At 51.0% G+C, this 21924-nt stretch overlaps 9 protein-coding genes across 9 annotated transcripts; 7 read left to right on the forward strand and 2 right to left on the reverse strand.

Moving 5' to 3' along the window:
• Nucleotides 1–589: 589 nt before the first annotated feature.
• Nucleotides 590–1158, forward strand: STEHIDRAFT_112709 (uncharacterized protein; the record flags this gene model as incomplete). The annotated part of the gene is made up of 2 exons (XM_007306378.1): nucleotides 590–796; nucleotides 877–1158. 2 exons carry the CDS (start codon nucleotides 590–592, stop codon nucleotides 1156–1158), a joined length of 489 nt encoding a protein of 162 aa, XP_007306440.1.
• Nucleotides 1159–2332: 1174 nt separating this feature from the next.
• Nucleotides 2333–3248, reverse strand: STEHIDRAFT_132680 (uncharacterized protein; the record flags this gene model as incomplete). The annotated part of the gene is made up of 3 exons (XM_007306379.1): nucleotides 2333–2894; nucleotides 2985–3049; nucleotides 3114–3248. 3 exons carry the CDS (start codon nucleotides 3246–3248, stop codon nucleotides 2333–2335), a joined length of 762 nt encoding a protein of 253 aa, XP_007306441.1.
• Nucleotides 3249–3530: 282 nt separating this feature from the next.
• STEHIDRAFT_82177 (mitochondrial 30S ribosomal protein S19) lies at nucleotides 3531–4400 on the forward strand. Its single transcript, XM_007306272.1, has 4 exons — nucleotides 3531–3722; nucleotides 3774–3876; nucleotides 3934–4047; nucleotides 4104–4400. Exons 1-4 carry the CDS (start codon nucleotides 3677–3679, stop codon nucleotides 4120–4122), a joined length of 282 nt encoding a protein of 93 aa, XP_007306334.1. The 5' UTR covers nucleotides 3531–3676; the 3' UTR covers nucleotides 4123–4400.
• A 149-nt stretch (nucleotides 4401–4549) lies between these two features.
• On the forward strand, nucleotides 4550–6025 carry STEHIDRAFT_158974 (uncharacterized protein; the record flags this gene model as incomplete). The annotated part of the gene is made up of 5 exons (XM_007306380.1): nucleotides 4550–4624; nucleotides 4676–5150; nucleotides 5207–5253; nucleotides 5591–5731; nucleotides 5786–6025. The coding sequence occupies 5 exons, from the start codon at nucleotides 4550–4552 to the stop codon at nucleotides 6023–6025; spliced, it is 978 nt and encodes a 325-aa protein (XP_007306442.1).
• A 762-nt stretch (nucleotides 6026–6787) lies between these two features.
• STEHIDRAFT_158975 (uncharacterized protein) lies at nucleotides 6788–7538 on the forward strand (the record flags this gene model as incomplete). Its single annotated transcript, XM_007306381.1, has 3 exons — nucleotides 6788–6877; nucleotides 6932–7406; nucleotides 7468–7538. The coding sequence occupies 3 exons, from the start codon at nucleotides 6788–6790 to the stop codon at nucleotides 7536–7538; spliced, it is 636 nt and encodes a 211-aa protein (XP_007306443.1).
• A 286-nt stretch (nucleotides 7539–7824) lies between these two features.
• STEHIDRAFT_170023 (uncharacterized protein) lies at nucleotides 7825–9615 on the reverse strand (the record flags this gene model as incomplete). The annotated part of the gene is made up of 3 exons (XM_007306382.1): nucleotides 9402–9615; nucleotides 8149–9339; nucleotides 7825–8081 (listed from the first exon to the last, which is right to left on the reverse strand). The coding sequence occupies exons 1-3, from the start codon at nucleotides 9502–9504 to the stop codon at nucleotides 7825–7827; spliced, it is 1551 nt and encodes a 516-aa protein (XP_007306444.1). The 5' UTR covers nucleotides 9505–9615.
• A 3691-nt stretch (nucleotides 9616–13306) lies between these two features.
• On the forward strand, nucleotides 13307–16249 carry STEHIDRAFT_123109 (uncharacterized protein). Its single transcript, XM_007306383.1, has 6 exons — nucleotides 13307–13574; nucleotides 13683–13889; nucleotides 14395–14507; nucleotides 14568–14808; nucleotides 14863–15267; nucleotides 15349–16249. Exons 1-6 carry the CDS (start codon nucleotides 13338–13340, stop codon nucleotides 15502–15504), a joined length of 1359 nt encoding a protein of 452 aa, XP_007306445.1. The 5' UTR covers nucleotides 13307–13337; the 3' UTR covers nucleotides 15505–16249.
• A 1418-nt stretch (nucleotides 16250–17667) lies between these two features.
• Nucleotides 17668–20886, forward strand: STEHIDRAFT_170025 (uncharacterized protein). Its single transcript, XM_007306384.1, has 5 exons — nucleotides 17668–17904; nucleotides 17986–18251; nucleotides 18327–19336; nucleotides 19411–19547; nucleotides 19655–20886. Exons 1-5 carry the CDS (start codon nucleotides 17771–17773, stop codon nucleotides 20373–20375), a joined length of 2268 nt encoding a protein of 755 aa, XP_007306446.1. The 5' UTR covers nucleotides 17668–17770; the 3' UTR covers nucleotides 20376–20886.
• Nucleotides 20887–20930: 44 nt separating this feature from the next.
• On the forward strand, nucleotides 20931–21867 carry STEHIDRAFT_123110 (uncharacterized protein; the record flags this gene model as incomplete). Its single annotated transcript, XM_007306385.1, has 4 exons — nucleotides 20931–21142; nucleotides 21249–21403; nucleotides 21475–21579; nucleotides 21659–21867. Coding segments are annotated over exons 1-4 (430 nt in total), but the record flags the coding sequence as incomplete, so codon positions are not given.
• Between the last annotated feature and the right edge of the window lie 57 nt (nucleotides 21868–21924).

Genomic DNA, 21924 nt, shown 5'->3' on the forward strand with positions numbered 1-21924 from the left:
TAGCTAGGCTAGGGAGGGGATGACCGACGTCGACCGTAGCTTAACCTAGCCTAGGCTAGGGAGGGGATGACCGACGTCGACCGTAGCTTAACCTAGCCTAGGCTAGGGGAGGGGATGACCGACGTCGACCGTAGCTTAACCTAGCCTAAAAGTATTCATTATTATCCTTTTTACACTCAAAACATCTTCTATTCACAGTTCTACCAGCGCTGTGTACAAAGATAATCATATATGAGCCCCAAGAACCCTCCAAATGGCTGCCGTAGGACCTCCCGTAATGTCCGGACAGTTCGCGTTTAAGGGCCCTCCGGGCCCCCCTCCCCCCCCTACATCTGGTTTTTTATTTTATTCCTGCCACTCCCTTGTCACCCACTCTGCCAGGCTCTTCTGCAGTAGACCCAGCAAAGGGTTCATCCCAGGATCACTCCAATATATCCTTTACCCAAAGGAACCTGACTCACCCCCATTTAAGCCACGCTACGGTATCGATATCACTTGCCGAAAGGTCTGTGTGACCGACTTGGCTACTAAGCCCATCTTTCAGATCGCACCCATCCCAGATGAGTTTTTTCCCATCCTGGACGAGGTGATGAAATGGGCTACAGATGTTTGTAGGGCAGATGCTTCAACCGAAGGGTTTATTGGAGAAAAGTCGCAGTCCACAGATGTGGCTATGATGTTAGATGACCAGGGAGAGGACGAAGAGGATGAGCCTGCTTCTCCCACGCCGAGTCTAGATGGACAGGACTCGGACGGGGCTCTTCCAGAGGATTGCTGCCAGGACTGTGGAGAGCAGGTGAGCGCACCTATATCTTCATCCCTGTGACCCATATAATCTCCTTCTAATACGGTGCCATATCAACTTGTTTTGTTTAGACAGTCGAGTGCGACGGATGCTCCAACCATTCGTGCCCCGGGACCAGTTGCGACGACAGGCTGCACCCCTGCGAGTTCTGCTCCTCGGATTGTTGCGACAACTGCATCGAGGAAGAATATTGCTCTAAATGCGAGAAGTGGGTCTGTAGGGTGTGTGTGAAGGAGGATTCGAAAATATGCCCTGGATGTGATGGACTGCTTGACCGGGAGGCTACTGAGTTCGGAATCGAGATCGATGTCATTGCATACTCTGTGGACGATGACGACTTCTTCGACGTATAGAGATTGACTCAGTTGCTGTGTTCCGTATATGTACTGACTTGTGTCCTGATGTTTGCGTATGCTGCTATCCCTGCGCTCCCGTAGCTTGCTATGTTTGTCCTTTGTTTTCTACACCTGCTGACGTACCTCTCTGTATATGTGCTCATTATAAGACTCGGACCCTCGCCCTTTCTGAGAACCTGAGGGGCTGCTCAATTCTCGCAGGTCAAACTGTCAAGTGAAGCTGGTCAAGGTCAAGCTGGTCAAACTCTACGCGGTGGCGCACATGGGATCGTTTGCCGAGTTGCGCCACTCTCGATCTGCTCATTCTGCCACAGACGTGCAAATTTCATCAAGAAATTCTGTATTGCATGCCCCTCTTCGTAAAAATCAGTAAAAAAATACGTCTAACCCGAGCACGCACAGGTCCGCTCGAAGAAAAATCCTGGACTTATCCTACCTAGTGAATACAAACTGCGTTGGACAGTTTATACAGTATGCGTCTCCCCGTGAGAACCACTCGATGATGAGGTGTTCGCGAAGTAGCGGGACTCTTGCCGACTCCACCTGCATCGCTTCGCAGAGTTTGACCTGCTCGAGTTTGACTTGACAGTTTGACCGGCCAGAATTGAGCAGCCCCTCAGGCTCCGAGGTTGGATGTTGAACGTCGAGGCGAGACAAGGAGAGGTGGCTCTAACTTGGGTGGCGAGCCAACGACATTGGACCTAAATTTAGATTCAGGGAAGTGACGCCACACATGAGCGCATCGTCTTTAGCCTACGCTAGCTCGCAGCAGTATTGTTGACCGCGACCCTCTGGGACGAGTAACACCGCCTGAGTTTATGCCAAATCACTCGCTCATCAATAATCGGAAAGAACGGGTGAATGGTGATTGAAAGATGAAGCACAACAAAGACCGTACAGTACACTGAGACTGTGACAAAAAATACAACAGACGAATACGAACAGAAGATAGGCGAAATTCCGTCCGAGAAGCGATATGGGTAGAAAAGGGAAGGGAAAGAGAGTCAGGTAGCTGTACATCCTGGTTTGTGTTAGTCGGAACAAGGTATCGTAGAATTATCCACAAGAGTCTAAGTGTTCGAATGTTCAGGCCGGGCAAGCAAGACGGACGAGCAGGACCGTCTATGGCCGATGTTATCGCTACAGCCGACATGGTCGTCGCACTCGTCAGCTAGCCATCCAGGAGCGGTAGTGCGAGAGAGGTAGCTAGACTTACTGTGGGCTCAGTGTGTGCGGACGGTTGTGATCCATGCTGGCGCTCAACGTCGCTACTTGGCATAAATCCCTCACCAACAGGAGGTTCGTCCTGGGTGGGCGTCCTAGCCTCGCCTCCATCGGCTCCTACACCTCTGCCAAAGTCCATCGCTTCCAACTCAACATATAACGGCAACCTTCCACCGGCAGCCTCCTCCCCATATGCCGGCAAGATATCCTTTTCGCTAATACCGTCCGCGGGCAACCTCCTCCCTCCGACATCGATGTCGGCTCCACGCGTTCTTGTCCGTCCTCGTGCGCTATTTCGTGCGGGGTTGCTTGTTCGACGGGAACGTGGATGGGCGAGAGGCGGGACGGGGAGGGTAGTGAGTGTGAGACTGTCGAGGCGGGAACGCGTTCGTGATCGGGGGTTAGAGGAGGAGGCGAGGTGGACAGGTAATGGGGGTCGATCCTTGGTGCCGGTCGTAAATGTGAAGAAGGAACGCATGGGAAGGTGGTGTTTGCGGATGTAATGATATCTATTCCATCAACAGAATACATCGCGTCATTGGTCAGCAAGGGTCGAAACTGGTAACTTACCACAGAGTGATCCCGGAGCGGGTACGCACCTCCAGACGAGAGCGCCTATGATAAGTAGTAGCGCAGCAATCGCGAAGACAAAGATGAGAATTGTCTGTAAAGACCACAGTTGGCCGTGAGACCTCGCGGTGAGCGACGACAGAGATAATGATACTGACTTTGGGTCGATCTGACGAGTCGCCATCGTCGAGGAACGAAGACGAAGATGAAGCTGTCGCCGAAGCTGTGGGTGCCTTCCCCGTCGACGTCCAGCCCATGTTCTGGTCCTGTCCATGATCCTGAGGCGACGCCATCCTTCCCTCCTCCACACGCAAGTAGCGAGTTCTCGAGAATCAGGTAATCGTTCTCCGTCAACTTTGTTCGAGGTCCAAGATACAGCGGAGTAATTCCGAGTCCAAGTGAAAAGTCAGGAGCAAGGGCGATCCTCAGGCTGAACCGCTCGACGCGCTCGCTTATACCTATCTGAGCTTGTATGACCCCACGGTGACTGAGTCTATTTGGAAGAGTTGGCGTGGGCGTGGGGGGTTCGGCGAGAGAAGGGCCTCATGATGCTTGTTCCCTCTGCCGCTACGAACGTCGCTCAAGCCGTTAGGCCCAAACATGATGAAATGGTCTATTTTTGCTAACCCGGATTATTTTTGGGCGGTACCTCCCCGGACGTTGCCGGCTGGCGTACACGAACACTTGGCGTGAATTCCTTGGTTCAGTACCGCTATCACTTATGCACGCGTCGTTGGTCGTACGGGGAGGCAGGTCAGCCTGGAAAGGTATGTTTTGGCCTCTGTTATTGTTGGTCATCTCACTGAACTTGTGAACAGGCCCATTCTTTGTCGCGTTTCCCAATCTTCGCGAGGCTATTCAAAATAATGTGCCAATAAAGACACAGGCTCGGGATTGCACTATTCTTCCTAACTTCATCGGGTGCGTGCTCTGGTTTCTTCTATCGAGGTTATCATACTGAATCAACTGTGCTGGTAGAATGAGGTTCCAGGTGCACAACGGCAAGGAATACATCCCAGTAACCGTTACGCAGGATATGGTGGGCCACAAGTTGGGAGAGTTCTCGCATACGAAGAAACGGTTTACATACAAGTGTGTCTGGTCATTCACTTCATAATCGACGTTGACTAACTTGCGTGGATGTGTAGGATGTCAAAGAACAAATAGGCCCTTCTTTGCGCCACATACTCTCATCGTTCACACTTGTACCTATGTTATCATCTGCTATTCGAGACTTACTGTCTTTCCCGCCCTCTATCTCGCGTTTCACCGGCTTACTACAGTATCACAATGCCGATACTCAAACAAATCTTGCACATAGCTAGGTCTTCGACCGTGATGGATGTGTGGCCCGACCTGCTTCCGTTGGCTCCGTCGTTCATCTCCTTATAAAATCCATTACCCTGGCGTCGGTTTGTTTAAATAGAGCGGTATGGCATTGGATCATTTTCCAACTTAGGAGTATACTCTCTACGTTCAAGAGCGCCCCTTCCTGCCCCTTCCCGCCGCGTTGCGTGTCACCCGCACGTGCTCGTTGTTGGACAATGCAGATACGGGTTCAGCCGATGAGCTCACTTTGCTCCTTTCCACCACCATGGCTGCCGCCTCGTCCAAGATAGATATCGACCAAGTCTTGTTCGTCCCTGCTGCGGGCGAATACACAGATCAGGTTTGTTTTGATTACCGTCTTCGGGTAGGAGATGGCTAACGCGTCTCTTAGGACGCCATCCGCGTGTTTCAACAACAGCCCATTGCCAGCATCCCTCGGTATTTGATCCCGCGCAAGAATGGACGCGATTTACCGCCGCTCTTGCACTACGGCTGGATTATTGATCTGAAACGAACGTTGAAGCTGGCGAAAGAACAGAATCAGGCCTTCTACCATTATATCGATGGTCCTAAGAAGCCAGACTACTTCACTACCTGCTCCACTTTCATTCCCCAGCTCATGCACGATCTTGGCCTCCCGTATGACGAACGAGTATACCTCTGTCAAATTGGCAGCGGGGAACTCAATCCAAGTGGCACTGTTGCCGTGAAATTGGGTGTATCGACGGGGACGAACTATACTGGACATATGTCGGAAGAGAACGCGAAGAAGTTGCGGGACGCGACAGCTCCAGGTGCTGAAATTAAATGGTATTTGGATGCCAAACGCTGGCAGTGGACTGAGAATCGTCGCTATCGGGCTCCAGGTGCGTTGCGATTTATAGTCCTATGTTTTACTTTGCTGACATTTATATTGATACAGTAGCAAATGAGCACGAGAAGCGTCTCCCGAGCAGTATCACAATGAGGGTACGCAAACATCTCCAGGATCCCTGAATGCATGAGTCTTGAGCTACCATAAATGTGCATGTTCTCAACCATCGATCTGCTTTTGTACTTATTACTACCAGTGGCTCTACCGAGGCCTCAGTTACAAAGTTCTCCTCGTGCGCACATAGTGGCCTTGTCTCAATCTTTGTTGCATTCGTACGATGTTGGATTTTACAAGGCGAGGTCGGAGAACCGCTAGTGACCTTGCGCCAAGCGGTGTGTCAAAGCACGTGCATTTTCGGTCGGAGAATGAACACGGTCCAACATGGGCCTAAGGAGGTTCGCCTTCGCGTCTATTCACGCGACCATCAACTAGCTTCCACTCAACTTTGCTCAACTTCCACTCACGCTTTGTTACCGGTCCATAATGGAACACACTACTTCGGACCAAGGAAATACGAAAACGGATATCAAAGAGTTTTTGTTCGCGCCTGCTGGAAAGGCTTACACAGATGAGGTATGCCCGTCTGAAACTACTTTCTGTCAGTGCATAGTCAATGACACCTTTCAGGACGGCGTCCGCATATTCGGACAACAACCACTCGAACGCATCCCTCGTTACCTAATCCCACGCAAAAACCCACGCTTCTCACCGCCGCTCTTGCACTACGGCTGGATTCTCGACGAAGAACTAATGTGGAAGCTCACATTGGAGTTGTCTGAGACCTTTTACCATTGGATCGACGGCCCCAAGAAGCCCGATTATTGGACCACTTTCACTTGCCTCATACCCCGCTCATGGAGCATCTAGGTCTACCAGTCGATAAACGGGTTTCTATACGTCAGATTGGCATTGTTGAACGTAGCCCAGAAGATAAAATAGTGGTGAGGTTAGTCCTGTCAACGGGGACGAACTATGCGGGCAACATTCCTGAAGAGATCACAAAGAAGTTGCGGGACGCGACGGCTCCAGGCGCTGATGTGAAATGGTATTTGGATGCTATGCGCTGTAAGTGGGTTGAGAATCGCCGCTGGCGAGATCCAGGTACGTTACAACAAGTATCCTATTACACCAGATCACTGACCTTCCTTGATTATGATCATAGCGAAAGAGAAGCCATCGAAGCAGTATCACAGTGAGGGCACGCAAACACTTCCGGATTCGCCGCATGCATGAGCCTTGAGCCACCATAGATGTCCAGTGCTGTTCTCACCCGGCGATTCGCTATTGTAGTTGTTATAAGAAAATAAAGTTCTCCGGGCCTCTTGTGTCCATAGTAAACTTGTCTTTCTTTCCAGTATTTTTTGTGTTGGTATGACGCTGGATTTGAAAGCCAGGTAACAGCCAGCTCATGCAATACCCGGGTTTTGTCGTTCAAGTACAGAAGTGGTGGAGAACCGCCAGTGATTTTCAGGCTTCCGCCAAGCAATGTGTCAAGGTGTGTCAACGCACGTGCGTTTTGGATCGGAGAATGAACACAGCCCAATATGGGCCTCAAAAGGTTCTCCTTCGCTTCTATTTCCGACCATCAACTTGCTCCCACTCAACTTCCACTCACGTTATCGATCCATGATGGAACAAACCACTTCGAATCAAGAACATACGAAAACGGATATCGGAGAGATTTTGTTCGCGCCTGCTGGAAAGAAGTACACAGATGAGGTACGCCCGTCTCAATCTGCTTTCTTTAAGTGCATAGTCAGTGACACCTTTCAGGACGGTGTCCGCATATTTGGACAACAACCTATCGATCGCATCCCCCGTTACCTAGTGCCACGCAAAAATCTACGCTTCTTACCACCGCTCGTGCACTACGGCTGGATTCTTGACAAAGAACTAACGTTGAAGCTCGCGTTGGAGTTGTCTGAGCCTTTCTACCATTGGATCGATGGCCCCAAGAAGATCGATTATTGGACCACTTTCACTGGACTCATAACCCGGCTCATGGCGCATCTAGGTCTACCAGTCGATAGGCGGGTTTCTGTGTGCCAGATTGGCACCGTTGAACTTAGTACAAAAGCTAGAATAGTCAGGAGGTTGGGCCTGTCAATGGGGACGAACTATACGGGGCATATTCCCGAAGAGAGCGCGAAGAAGTTGCGGGACGCGACAGCTCCAGGTGCTGATGTGAAATGGTATCTGGACACTAAACGCTGTAAGTGGGTTGAGAATTGCCGCTGGCGAGATCTAGGTATGTTACGACAAGTATTCTATCACGCCAGATCCCTGACCTTCCTTGATTATTCTCGTAGCAAAAGAGAAGCAACCGAAGCAGTTTCACAGTGAGGGAACGCAAGCACTTCCGGATTCCCCGCATGCATGAGCCTTGAGCTACTTACAAGTTACCATAGATGTTCAAGTCTGTTCTCACCCGGCGATTTGCTATTGCACTTGTTATAAGAGAATCATTATCCAGCGTCCTTTTTTGGTGTACATACGTGAGATAATTATGAAGAAGACGCAAACTCAAACTTCCACCGCTGAAGATACTATCCTGGAAATGGGTCGATGGCAAAGATAAACTCAGTTTAGCATCGGCTCAAACCACGGTGCTCAGAGCAGCGAATAATTCAGATGTCTTACCTTTGCTACAACCTACCCCTGTCCGATCATCCCCTTCGCACTTTCTCCTGATCTTCACGTTTCAACCGATAATCGTAGTCAAAGCTGTCAACTTCTTTCTGCAAGGCTAGGCGCGTGGACGACGTCGTGTCACTGATGTCACAATAATCGCGTATATCAAGTTCCTTAAGAGGAGTGCCGAGGGCCTTACGCTCGTGCGCCCATCTGGTCAAGTCCATGAGGTCTTTTTCGGAGAGCTTCACCTGGCAGATATATAAGTCCTTGATCTTGGGTAGGAATGAGGCTGGTCATGAAAGAATAAAGGTCGTGAATACACAAAGTATAAGCGTGACCAAAAAAACTGCACGCACCGTTGCTTGCTTCAGACCCGGACGACTCATGACCATCTTTGGGAGACAAAGCCTTCAGAAACGTAGTCGACGCTTCTCCAACAATATGCAATACCCTCAACTCTCGACACGGCGCGAGGAGTTGGCGCCAATGATGAGCGTCGAGGACAGCCGAAGTGCACGTAAGTTCCAAATGAAGAGCATGTAATGCCTCGAGACCAACCAGGTGTTTGAAACTGAGTAGGAAGGCGGGTCTGCACAATTCATGCTCGTGGAATGTATGCATGTCGAACGACAATGCTCGACTCTGGCGCCTGTAATAATCGTTGCACCATCTCGGATTTTCCACGGTCTTCCAAGCGGACAAGGTGAGCGATCGGCACGACGTAATCTCCAAGCTAGCTGTTCGAGCCTCTGGACGGGAAAGAGACGAGAAACTACTCAAGCCGTCTTCCGCGGATAGAGACTGGTTCTGCTTGTTCCAGATCGTTATGGACACGCGCGTAGAAGCGGGAACGGTGATAAGAGATGTGAGCCGAGAACACGACGGTATGCTCCCTTCAAGACAGAGGCGCTCGAGGTTGTCTAAGGGGACCGGAGAATGCGGCGAAGATGCCGACGCCGGACTGGGCGAGGGAAGAGCAGAGCCAGTCAGCGCTAATTCAACGAGCTGGCGGTTGCGACTGAGGATGGCCGATATCTGTTCCATGGACGGTGAGTTCCCTGAAGGATCGCAAATTTCTATGAAAGTGAGGCCGGTGAAGATGTGTGAGCACCAAGGAATGACCACCGGTCCAGATATCGATACATGTCGCAGGCGAGGCAATTCCGAGAGGAAGCTTTTGGACGGGAGAGTGAAAGGGTTGTTGGCTGTGCGTGTGCTGGACAACGAGAGTGTGAACTCTTCTAGCAAGGGAGCACCCTTTGAATTGAGAATAGAACCTAGGGACTTGAGGGTTGTCTTCGAAACTGGGCCACTGAGGGAGAGTTCCTTTACGCGCTGGAGCTCTGCGAGCGTAGATTCGATGCGAAGGATGCTAGAATCACTGTCGTAAGAGTTCTCGTCGGGGAAGGCGTAGGAAATGAGCAAGGGAGCTCCTTGAGAGCGAACAAGCGATTCTGGAACCCACGCTGGGAGGGAAAACGGAACCCTTCCCCAAAGTGTTGCGGTTGAGATGGCGACTTCCCTCCACCTCTGGCAAACATGACTGACTTTATTGAGGAAAGACACCATCAGATCACGTGGTTGAACCAAGCATCGACATTGTACATACTTTTGACCCAGCCCAGATTGTGTGATTCTAACACGTCTGAATCTGGCAGGTCGTCAGATTCATAGTCTTCTATGCGATTTTGTAAATATTCATCCTCATCCATGGCGACCAGAGTGAAGATCTCTCGGAGTATTTCGGGCGGGAGGCAAGAAATTGGATGGAGAGCATTCTGTCGAGATCGGACGGCGGCCAGAAACCTGAGTGCTTTTTGTGCTTCCAGCTCGAGGCCAGAACATGCTTCCCGAAGAACGTGTGGGTTTCCTGTATTTTCGACGCCCTCGTAGGGCCTTAGACGATTATGAGTGAAGGTTTGCCACGCCTCGTCGCTGTTCAACACGGGCCACGTCGCAGAGAGGTTTCAAGTTCAGTTCCAGGTTCTTGAGACGCCTGACATCTACCAATTATACAGGGAGAGAGACGTACCGCATATCCTTGTTTGACATTTGGAGCAGGTTGATGATGTCAGTTTCGATGGAATATTGTACCTCGTGTAAGCCAGATACGATAGAGATTCTTCCTATAATAGCCTGCATACTATTATGTAAGTAGAGGTAGGCTCAGAAAGTTACACTGTAATTACAGCGGTTTGCAGAATCGTAGTCGCACCCAGATTTCTCGCGGAGAAGTTTGTGCTCCACTCGGAGCTGTCTCCGGCCATTCCGACGGGCCACTCTACACGGGGCCACAGTGCTCGTCCTCGAGCCAGCCTCGATGCTGCCACTTAAATATTGGGTTTTAGGACTGTGAGTGTGTCAACAACACACTAGAATCACTTGTACAATTTTTGAGATCTAGATATCTCGAAACATTGCTTTACAGTGGAGGGTGGCCCGCCGCCAGAGGACGGTGGTCGTGGCGCTCACAACCTGTTATGGGAGTCGGTTGCGTCAGAAGAAGCCGCAAGCGCCATCGCAGAAAAAAGCGACTGCGACTACGATTCTGCAAATTGCTGTAATGAACCGAAACTTAGAATTGGGGCGATTCACGAAGAGAAGGATGGAGCTGGATGGAGACGTCAATTTTGTTCGCGAGTCAGTGGTTCTCGCCACGAGTGGCGTTCGACCAAGTTGCCGAAAAAGGTGCGGAGTTCAAACTTTCAAGCACCGCGTGTCAGCACCTTTGTGTCCAAATTCCGCGTCGTCACCGTGTCCTTCTCTTCCTCTCACTAACTAGTGACCGCCAACAGGTACTTAGATCAGCCACTTCTCGTTCATTCCATTTTCTAGACTTGATATTGGTACAACAACTACTAGAATATCCGCCGCAAATTTCTACTCATCCGACATTAGCCTCGTCGTTTCCAGGAAGGACAGGCGACCTTTTAACAGCAACTCACTTTCATCTCACGCCAGATCACTGACAGGCTTTCTTAATCATTATCGTAGCGAAAGAGAAGCATCCCGAGCTGCATATTCACCCTGGTTCTGGTGCGGTTCCTGCACAAGCCTCCGAGTCATTATCGGGGAAAGAGCCTGAGAAGGGTCATAAACAGTATCGCAGTACCGACACTCAAACTTGGCCCACCTTCGGGTCGCCCAAATATCTGAGCCTGTGCACCATGATCGACGTTCTTGTACCCCGTCCTAGTTCCACTCCCTGAGGATCGGGCTCTCCTCCACGACTCGGTCGACTTGACCTTCGAGCTCCAAGCCCTCATTGGATCAATTCTTTCTGTGCGTTGGCCCTTCGGCTCGGGTCCAGGTCCTGGTGCCATTGGAACTTCTGCATGAGACAGTGTGATGTATAGACTCACTCTAATACGATGTTGTTTGTGATACACCCGTCGTTTGTTTCCCGAGCTGTAACGCGGCGGTCAAAGTCACAGCCACGACGGCTTCTGCATGTCACTTGCACTGCTCCAAGTAATCAATCAGAGGAGATTTTCGTCGTTCAGTCGGTCGTGAGTTTGACATTGACAGGTTCAACCGGTCAGGTACTATTTCATACCGTTAGTGTAAGATGTGTAGTACCAGTCACGAACCAAAGAACCAAAAAAAATGAAAAGTCAAATCAAAACGGGCCATATAGGAGAGGAACACGGGTCCATGTCCTAAAATATGAGAAGAAATGGTAGGGGAGAGAAAGGAAGAAAGAAGAAAGAGGGAGAAAGAAAGAAGAACGCTACGTCAAGCAGTCCCAGGTCAAGAAGTAGGTAGTAGGTAGTCTCAGAGGGAGAGAGTAAGAGAAGAGCGAAGCGAATAGATGATGGGCAAGACGATACAGAGTGCCGGACACAGGACGTAGAGAAACAGAGAGAGGAACAGAGAGAGGAACAGAGAGAGAAACAGAGAGAGGAACAGAGAGAGGAACAGAGAGAGGAACAGAGAGAGAAACAAACGGAGACGAAAATAAAAAGAGGTAGAAGTACATAAGTGTAAGTGTAAGTGTTGTGTCAATGCGCGTGAAGGAGCGTTTGGACGTTGCACGTGCGGCATCATGAGTGTAATTGTGGGGAACGAAGAATGTACACGACGATGTAATGGAGATAGAAAAAAGAATGGGGTGTATCGCTGAAGCGAGAAGGTGGAAAGGGGGGTGGGTCGTGGTAGGGCGTATGATCATGACACGGGTGATGTGGTGGTGGTGGTGGTAGCGCTGGTGAAGGTCTTGGATGATTGACATTGACGGCGACCGTTTATGTGGCCGCCAAGTCAATAGATCACTTCTGTTAACACAAAGGTGCGACGTGAGTATGTACCTGGACCCCGAACGCTGCTGAGAAAGAATGCGAAGAGAAAAGTGATACTCACGGATCTCTCAAGACGCTCAGGCGACTACACAATATGTAGAGTTCGAGATGTGAGACTCCTGCTCAACGGGAACCTCATCTCGTGGCTGCTCCGAGACGGAAGGGTCGACGGAGGCGGAAGAAGAGAGTGCGGAGATGATGTCGACGAAAGAGTCCATTGCAGTTGGGTAGAGAGGGAGAGCTTGGGAGGTTTGAGAGTTGGGTAGTGTGGGTGATAGGTAGCTCGTAGAAGCTCAAAGCTTAGAGAGAGAGGTAAGTGCGGTGGAGCTCGAAGGTGAGTGAGGAAGAGAGAGACTGCGAAGGCTTGGTTGGGGGGAACGTCTTGCTTTCACAAGACTTATATACTGCTCTGACGGAAGCTAAAAGCGACGGTTGTAACGTGGGTACAGCATCTAGAAATGTAGGTCAATGTACTGTTGTTTCGTGGTACAGGCCAACGGCATGACAACTTTGTCTGCGACTGCTCGTCTTATTGTGTTGCCACCTATGGTTGTACTGATTTGGCAATTAGACAGAAGAAGCCGTTGAGCGATGCATCGCTCATCAACCGAAGGACGAATCATGTCTTGCAAAGTAGACAAGCGAGCCAGGACGTCTATCGCACAAGACAAAAGAGTGAGACCGGAGCAGGAGATAGATCGGCGGGAGGCGCGAGCCACGGGCCAGTACCCAGGGGGTGTTTCGTGACACCATGCACATAGCTTGGATCGTCGGGTATGGAAAATGGAGAGATAGATGGAGTCAAGATGACAGAGTATTTGTATATTTCTGACAATAGTTGCGCATGTGCCCTTGGTCGAGGTCAAGGAGAATAGGCAGAGCTGAGGCCAAAAAGGCTGTAAACAATAGAGATCATGGGCGAAGATTTCATCAGGGGTCAGGAAACGAGGCATGAAGTCGGTTGAGCGATTCGGCCCGAAGGATATAGTTTGTCCGAGAGCGAAGTAACAGTTATTGTCAGGAAATGCACCTGTGTCATTATCGTGGTGGTGGTGGTCAAGAAGGAAGCAGTGTGTGGCACTGTGGCTGAGGGGACAGCTGTGGCAAAGACAGTTCCCACGGCTCGGAGTGATTGAGATCTACAGCAGAGCTTGTTCCCTTGGCCGAGTCTTCCACTCCCGCCGGAGCTAGTCTGACTTGAGTCTGACAACTGTTCTAGCAGGCTGCTATACTCAGCGACACTTCGCATGCAGGCCACTGCGCTGCTCCCGCCGATGCAGGCTCCGACTGGCGGCCAGAATCAGACCATCGGCCACGTCCAGCACGACCCCCTCCGTGCATCCGTCTCTCATCTGCTCTCCAGGGCCTACAATCTACCCTGCTCGACCGCAGCTCAGGCTTTTGTTTCTCTCGTACAGCCCACTGCGCGGTTCCAGCTGGCCCTTGACGCGCTCTTACCTCTCCTCGACTCATCCCGAGCGGAGGTCAGTGATATATCCATACCCATCATCACTGTTCCCGAAGTCTATCATACCGCCCACTTTTCAATGTCATGCTGATGTGTGCTGTGACCGTTTTTTTCCATTCTTTAGCTGTCCCAAAGGATCTTGGTCTCTTATATACTCTATGCGCTATATGCCCCGCACCCAATCTCGATCAACCCGTTTCATTCGGCTTTGTATGGCACTTTCGTCAAGGAAAAGCATGCTGCAGTCCAAGTGGCATCTACTGGATCTGCGAGCGACAACGAGCAGCTTGTCTGGGTCCTCTGGAAGGTTCTCAAGGGTGACGGCAACGATGTACGTCCTCTCGCTCTTTTGGTCATCCATCTCTGCATGTTATGCAGATGGGAGATGAATAAAAAGGTCCTCGATAAACATACGAGGTCTAATTCATAGTCGTTGGGTCCCGAATCTGCAGCCCTCGGATGATGTATTGTTCGAACGGAGTCCTCATCCTAATCTTGCAGAGATCATGTATCTTTTTGTGACCAAGGGTCTGCACCCTTTGCCCCGCCCGAGCTCATTCACAAGTGATATAGTCTGCCAATTTCACAGGGCCCGGAGACTATTATCTTCTCCGTGTCATATTATGCCCTCAGATTGTAGAGTGCAGTCAATGGTCCAGGTTTTTCTTTCGTGCAGTTCAGCGATAACTGTGTGGCGACCGATATTGGCCGGTCCGGTTGCGGGCCGCTGACTCCGGTCAGTTGGGCCACTCGGCTACTGTCAGCGATAGATGGGCGCTCAGTGTCTCTGCCTGTCATTCAAATTATCTGGTAGCTAACCGCCCAAATACATATAGATTGGACCCTACTCACCCAGCACCCTTGCTCGCTCGCCGTTGCCGCCCAAATTAAGACCTGCCAACCTGGTTTTGGACGAGGAGACGCAGACAGACAAGGGATCATTCGACCCGTAAGTCTGCTACATTTCTACTTGGCCTCCAGGTAGTAATCCGAAGTATACTGTTCGTAGTTTCAGAGACGACTCTCCCTTGTCCGCCGATGGTACTGGCTCGTCTGGCCCTCAGACTCCGTCGCCCTACAGCAGCCGCTCCCCAGTCACTTCTACGACTTCGAAAGCCTCTAGCGCTGCTAATGCCACTTACAAGTCTCCCGTGACCACCGAGGAAGATGAACGCACACGGATGTTCTCGAGAGGCATGACGTTACTGCTCGCCGCGCGTGATCGTGTGCTCACTCTTTCTGAGCAACGCGTAAGTTCGCCATCTTACTACTTCGAACTGAACTAACGACATGGGCGATTTCAGACTCTCAGGCCTTTGTTGCCACAGTTGATTGATCCCCCGGTCATAACGTCGATGGATCTTCCAGGTCTCATCGCCCACAATCCTATCCTCGCCCACCCCATCCTCGTCTCACTCCTTACCCTCCTGCCATCCAAATCCAACCCTAACGGCGCCTCCACCTACCTCGACGTCCTCGCCCAACTGCCCCCTACTCTCGCCACGCTCGATGTCGTGGGCCGATTGCTGCGGGACACGACGCCCGCCGTGGATCTGACTACGGGCGGGAAATCAACGATCGCGGATATGGTAAGGAGCGAGATGTTGGGGAAGTTCGTGCAGCAGAGCGTTATGTGGGTAGATGAGAGGGAGAGGGAAAGGAGGGAGGGTTTGAGTGGGGATGATCGGTTTGAGAAGGGGGTGCAGAATGTCGGTGTTTCCTTTTCTCTTCTCATCTCCCGCTTTTTTTTTTTGAGGTTGAATCGTTGGCTGATTTGGATTATTTTATAGCTCTGCCGCTTTTACAACTCCCTGATCAAACTGGGTATCGTGGATCCCGCTTCGGACGCTGATTCTGCCGAGATGGCGCATTTTGCGTTGAGGCACTCGGCTTTTGAAGACGCGAATGCGCTCTATCGCGTCCTCGCTATGGGGAACGCCTTCTGATTTCTCCTGACCTATCGGCTTCATTTTTAACTTACGGACGGACAAGGATTGTAAATTGACTCTCTTTCTCTTTCTCCGGCTCCGACTCTGGTTCCTACTCTTGTCTTGTCTATACGCGCACATCAATTCACTCTCATATATACATATGTATGGTTTTGTATCATCACTGACTCCTTCGTGTCCCTCTCCGCGTCTTGTTCCCCTGTCTCTAGTTTTGACTCTCATTCAACTCATAAACGCATAACCTCATAACCTCATCAGTATACTCATCCTCATCCCTCTTCCACCGCCCGCCGGGCGTGCGTGTAGAGATCGTTCTAATTGACTGCTATTTTAGACTTCTGACTTCTTACTTTTGTTGTTCGATGAATTCATTTTACTTATAGACTTCCTTTCCCTTTCTTTCTTTCTGTTTCGTCTCTTCTTTCTTTCGTTCGTTCGTCTGTTGTGGGTTTAGGTCTGGCATTTGAAGGGTGTTGTTCGTCACGGTATCCTTATGGTCGTTTTAGTTTGTCGTCTTACTCGTGTTGTTGGGGTGTTGTTGGTTAGCCTGTTGGTGATGCCGTGGTATTTAAAGCCTCAGACCTCCTATAGTATATGCATATCCATGCCTCTTCCTTCTTTTATTTGTCTGCCCTTATAGCCCCTACTTTATGCCCATGTTTTCATATGGACCATAGTTCTAACTCTGACACTCTACTTATGCCGTCTTTGTCTACAGTATGCCTCTCGTGCTCATGCCTACTTCTTTCCTCCATTTACAAAATTACTCTGGTTGTAATTGTACTCAGTCGTACTTGTGTGCGTACGGGGAACTTCGAGTCATCATCAGAGGAGTGTCGCTATTCTGTGGCTGGTACGCTAGAGCAACGCTAGAGCGTCAGCCTGAGCATCAGAGAAGGGAAGAGAAAATATGAATTTGTGCTGAATCGAGCCACAATCAACCGACGCCACTGACACCGAGGACGTGGCGGCGCTTTCGGCAAAACCCGCTAGAAGTAGAATTGAATTTTTGGCGCCATGGTTCGGTTCAACGAACTTGTGAAGTTCTTCCACTTGCAATGGTAGTTTGTAGGGCCTTGCATCTGCAAATGCGCCTTCGGTGACAACAAACTACCTTTCATACGATCAGGAAGGATACTCGCTCTGGCTCTCTGGTGCCAGCAGACCGTCTTCTCGCTGCCCTCTGCTGCTTTGTCCTAAACATGTAGAGTTCATCACGACTCCTGTTGGTGGCTTCCTATTGGTGACTTGCATCTCTTGCGACTCGGGAAACGATGCTCCAAGGACTTGTGGCGATGTTGTGGTTTTTTTTGCTCCGTGTCGGGCGCGAGGTTTGCGATGGGGTCGGTCATCCGAGGAGACTGCGATATCTCACCACCACAGTGGTGGCTGGACGTCGATTTCTTTGGACGCGTCTATTGGATGGAAGGTGGTGCTAATACTTTGGTTGGTGCGTTCATCTTTGGATTGTTGTCTCATAGTGGTCTCTTTACTGGAGCTAAATGCTTTATTTTATATAGGTAGGCCCATTGGAATTGCTCACATGGAGATCGCAGTCCCGCTCACAAATTCCGAGTCCGCTCTATATTTGATCTGCACGAATCAAGGACTGATAGGAACCACCGAGCGCGTCTTGTAACGTGATAATGGCATCTTGTGGCAGAGAAGACGTATACAGCAAGACAACAGTATCTGATGCTTTGACTTCGCGACGGCCGCCCAAACAAAACGGTCTTGCGAAAGTCCTCACTCGAGGGTGGTGAGTGATTCTGGATGTTGATGTTTGGTGTACCGGAGAACTCAATCTTTTCGTTAAGAGGCCTCATACGACTCTCCCAGATTATCGCTTTTCTTTACTCTCCCCCTCCCCTGCTCCCGTCTAAGCGGTTTGGCTATAAGTCCACTCCAACGAATTTTGAGAGGGCGGTCTTGTCTTCAGCATTGGTGTTCGGAATGTGTGGAATTACGGCCTGCTTTTATCCTTCGCCTCGGACGAGCGCAGCCCAAGAAGTACGTTTCCTCTCCTCATCATCGCCGTCTTTCCAATATTCTAACCCCATCCTTCCAGACCTCCGCCCAACGTCTCCACTCCCAACTCACCTCCTCCCTCGCCTCCCTACACCACCGCGGCCCCGACTCCTCCGGCACCTGGACCTCAACATCCTCATCCTCACCAACATCCTCGTCCTCGAATCCCACCGTCCTCGTTGGCCTCGGACACACCCGTCTGTCCGTCATCGATCTCGAGCACGGCCAACAGCCGATGCACAGTGAGGACGGGACGGTGCACGCTGTGGTGAATGGGATGTTGTATGATTATGAGGAGTTGAGGGGGTGCTTGGAAGGGAGGGGGTGTGTGTTTAAGACGAGATGCGATTCGGAGCTGGTGGTGCATTTGTGGGTTATTTATCCAGCCGTGACAGTACTCGTCATGCTTACTAATGCGGTGGTCATTTCGAATGGAATGGAATGGGATAGGTATCGCGTCTACGGACAAAACATGCTCTTCCACCTACGCGGCGAGTTCGCTTTCGTCCTCTACGACTCCCGACGCCGAAGACTCTTCGCTGCACGGGACAGGTTCGGGATCAAGCCGTTATATTATACGCTCGACAACAATAAAGGGAGACTGCTCCTGGCGAGCGAGATGAAAGCGTTCTTGGCGTATGGGTGGAAGGCGGAGTGGGATGTGGAGAGTATAGTGCAGATGGGGGAGTTTACTGATATGAGGACGGTTTTTAAAGGTACGATCATGATCACATCTTTACTTTACACTCCTCCTTTTGATTCACTCACTTATGGGAACTTGTGTGAAATAGGCGTTCATAAGCTCCCACCGGGCCACCAACTCACATTCAGCACCTCCGGCCACCTCACGATCCAACAATACTGGGACCGCACATTCCCCACCTCCACCTCCACCGCCCCTGAACCCCGCACCGTACCGTCCATGATCCAAGGCGTGCACGACAGACTGCTTTCCGCAATCAGAGCCCGTTTGCGTTCCGACGTCCCGCTCGCTGTATGTCTGAGCGGTGGAATCGATAGCGCGGCGGTCGCGGGGATCGCTGCTGCGTTACTCAGAGAAACCCCGACCTGCACCTCAAAAGATAAGGACGAAGATCCGAATGTGAACGCGGACGCGAACGCGAAACCGACGACTCGGATCGCAACATTCACCCTCTCCTTCCCCGATCGCCCCGAACACGACGAAACCCCCATCGCCCTCCGCATGGCCCACCACATCAACGCCCATCCCTACATCGTCCCTCTCACCGAATCAGCGCTCGTATCCAACTTCGAAGAAACGGTCTGGCACACCGAACAGCCGAACTTCACGTTCCACCCGTCTGCGAAGGCGTTATTGGCGCAGGCTATCAGGGAGGAGGGGTATAAGGTTGTGTTGAGCGGGGAAGGGTCGGACGAGATTTTTGGGGGGTATGCGTTTGAGGGGGTTGATTATTTGAGGGCTGTTGATCCTTCTGCTGTCGGCCTCGGGTTCGAACTGCCGTCTGCGCGGGATCTGGAGAGAGCGTTGAGAGGGAGAGAAGAGGAGGGGTTGGAGCAGGATCATGTGAGTATGAGGCCGCTGAGACATGACGACGAGAAGGCGGGGAGAGAGATGTTGGGAGGGATATTTGGGCATAGGTTCGTTGCGAGTATGTGTCCCGGCGGTGAACTCTTTTCTCAGGAGGCGAGAGAGGAATTCTCATTTTTGGGTTTGGAGGGAAGAGGATGTGAGCATACGGAGGTGATTGCGGAGGGGCTGAGGCCGGAGGTGAGGTGGAATGCGGTAGGTGGGAGGTGGCATCCTTTGAATGTGTCGATGGTGGGTACTTGTTGCGCTTCTACTTTTTTGGGAAGTGAGCAAGGTGCTAATGTTGATATGTTGGACATGGACAGTATGCGGTGTCGAAGACCGTATTTCATAACTTCGTCATCAGCTCCGAAGGCGACCGCGCAGAGATGGCGCATTCTATCGAAGGCAGGCCGCCCTTCTTGGACCATACGCTCGTCGAATACGTCGATTCGCTCCCGCCGTACGTATCTTTTTCCTTGTGTCTACCTACAAATTTCAACTTGAAGAACGCATACATGCATCTGACTTCTTCTTCTATACGTTTATTTTGGCTGAACACACCCACAGATCAGTCAAAGTCCGACCCCACCTAAATCTAAACCTTCCAGAAGGGCCCATCGGTCCATATGATTCAGACCAGCCTCCGAACTCGAACTCGAACTCGAACTCGAAATGGTCATTCACAGAAAAATGGATCCTGCGCGAGGCGGTACGGCCGTATGTGACTGAGGAAATATATATGCGTCCGAAGGTGCAGTTTAACGCTCCGGTGAAGGGGGTCGAATCTCAGATGCCTGTGGGCTCGGGGTCGGCCGCGGAGTCGAGGGCGGGAGAGGCGAACAGTGTGAGGGAGGCTGTGGAGAGCGCACCGTCCTCTTTGGTCTCGGTCTCGTCTGACGAAGGATACGCTTCACTATTAAACACCTCCTTCTCCACCCCATTCTCTGCTCCCACCCCTTCCCTCTCAACACCCACTACCTCTACCTCTACCACTACCCCAGCCCACACCTCCAGATCAAATCACACACAAACTCCCCTCCAAACCCTCCTCTCCAATCTCCTCACGCCCCAATCTATCCGTGCGCTCAGGTTCCTGGACGAAGGATATGTGTTGGGGGTGTTGGAGGAGTTTACGGGTGGCGAGAGTTGGAGTCACGGTCAGGCCAAAGACGACGGAGGACTAGACGCGAGGGCGAGGATATTGCTCTGGTGTGTCAGTTTTGTGGTGTTGGGGAGGAGGTTTGGGGTTCCTGCGTGGGAGGGTGGTCGTGCGCATGGCTATGAGTAGCGGGGATTAGGGGTTAGAGAGTGTATCTAGGGGAGTTGGATAGAGGAGGAGGGAGAATGAGAGTTGGGTGATACGGAGTATGGAGTATGTAGACTCGAACTGTGGAGGTCATGGATGGACGAGAGATGAGTGTTTTTAAGAATGTGTGGTTCGTAGAGATGACTGATTGATATTTTTGAATGTTTTCCGTGAGCGTCGTGGTAAGTATGGGCCACAATCATGGCGCCAAACCGCGATCAGGCGACTGGCTCGCAGGCTCGCGCAGAAAAGGTAATTTATTCTGCATTTCTATGGGATCAGAACACCTGGGGAACGATCTGTCAACTGGGCGTCCATCTAATAAGACCCAGCGACTACTGTGCCCTCCTCGGAACATTCCTCGAGTAACCAACGAGTAACCATGGGACATGGCAATGCAGCCTATTGATGTCGTTTACGCTCCTTCGACGTGCGCTGCATGCGTAATCAGACCCGTATAAGTATCAATCAACCCTTTGAGTACCCCATCCTCAGCTTTCTCTGCACCCCCCCTCCCCGCGCGGCACTCGCTTTTGCTCTACACCCTACAACCGCTACTACTTGCACAACGACGTATATTCATTCAGCATGCCAGAAGGAAGGAATAGGTTCCCGGTTACGCCATACCGTCTCCTCATCTTGTGCATACTCCTTGCCTTGGGTATCAGCCAGGTTGTTCCAGCGCTGAAGGGAGAGGACGCTGCTCCGAACACCCTTGACTTTATTCTAGGTGTTATTATTGTTATCTTGTATGTCCCCGGTCACGTTTTATTGCAGCGATAACAACGACCATGTCTACTACTCTCTGCTTCTTTTCAACACGATCTATGATGTGCTAACTAGTACCCTTCGAAGGATGTTCTTCGCTTCCTATCTGGAAAGCGCAGCGCCAGAAGACGGGATAGGGGGATGGTTTTTTCATAAGGACTACACCGAGCAGCTCATGACATGGTTTATATGGCCAGTGGTTTTGTACCTGTTCACCTTCGTCGGGTCAGTTCTAGGTTCAGGTAGGGCTAGTCCTCCGTTCGCCATCGCTCGCATTTTGCTAATAATTCAAAACTTTTTGGTCGATCGTAAGTGATCTCCTACTTGCTCATTGTCTTTTTTCCTCGTTCGGATTACACCTTCAAAATTCACTGGAGCGAGACGGTTTATTCACTGCTGCCCTCTAATGCTTACGCTGGTGCGACGATATCTCCTCTTGTCTTCACTCATCGTCTTCACCGGACTAACAATTGTTGTGTCTCTCGGTGATCTTTCAGCTGCATTGATATCCACGTGCACTGTTCTCGCAGTATACATCATCAGCGATTCTCAAACTTCGCGGCAGGGACGGCCGTCAGACGTGCCGGACGCTGCCATACCGCCACGAACTGGTATGGTACCACCATGACATCAGACACCTGTGTATCGCCATACCTGCTAGAATCATTAGCTACACCCATCACACACCCGGCATGGTGCCACACTCGTTAGGCACTGGAGCATTCCCACTAGGATGGCAGGTTCGGTATTGGCGTTGCACTTC

Source organism: Stereum hirsutum, assembly GCF_000264905.1.
Source record: "Stereum hirsutum FP-91666 SS1 unplaced genomic scaffold STEHIscaffold_11, whole genome shotgun sequence".
NCBI classification, from domain to species: Eukaryota; Fungi; Basidiomycota; class Agaricomycetes; order Russulales; family Stereaceae; genus Stereum; species Stereum hirsutum.

Bases quoted from the DNA above. Each gene is read 5' to 3' on its own strand.
- STEHIDRAFT_123109 (XM_007306383.1), top strand. From the start codon at position 13,338: ATGCAGGCCACTGCGCTGCTCCCGCCGATGCAGGCTCCGACTGGCGGC. The intron at 13,890-14,394 runs GTACGTCCTCTC...AAATACATATAG, and splicing joins TCAAGGGTGACGGCAACGAT to ATTGGACCCTACTCACCCAG. The intron at 14,508-14,567 runs GTAAGTCTGCTA...TACTGTTCGTAG, and splicing joins GACAAGGGATCATTCGACCC to TTTCAGAGACGACTCTCCCT.
- STEHIDRAFT_82177 (XM_007306272.1), top strand. From the start codon at position 3,677: ATGCACGCGTCGTTGGTCGTACGGGGAGGCAGGTCAGCCTGGAAAG. The intron at 3,723-3,773 runs GTATGTTTTGGC...ACTTGTGAACAG, and splicing joins AGGCAGGTCAGCCTGGAAAG to GCCCATTCTTTGTCGCGTTT. The intron at 3,877-3,933 runs GTGCGTGCTCTG...CTGTGCTGGTAG, and splicing joins ATTCTTCCTAACTTCATCGG to AATGAGGTTCCAGGTGCACA.
- STEHIDRAFT_170025 (XM_007306384.1), top strand. From the start codon at position 17,771: ATGCACAGTGAGGACGGGACGGTGCACGCTGTGGTGAATGGGATGTTG. The intron at 17,905-17,985 runs GTGGGTTATTTA...GGAATGGGATAG, and splicing joins TCGGAGCTGGTGGTGCATTT to GTATCGCGTCTACGGACAAA. The intron at 18,252-18,326 runs GTACGATCATGA...TGTGTGAAATAG, and splicing joins TATGAGGACGGTTTTTAAAG to GCGTTCATAAGCTCCCACCG.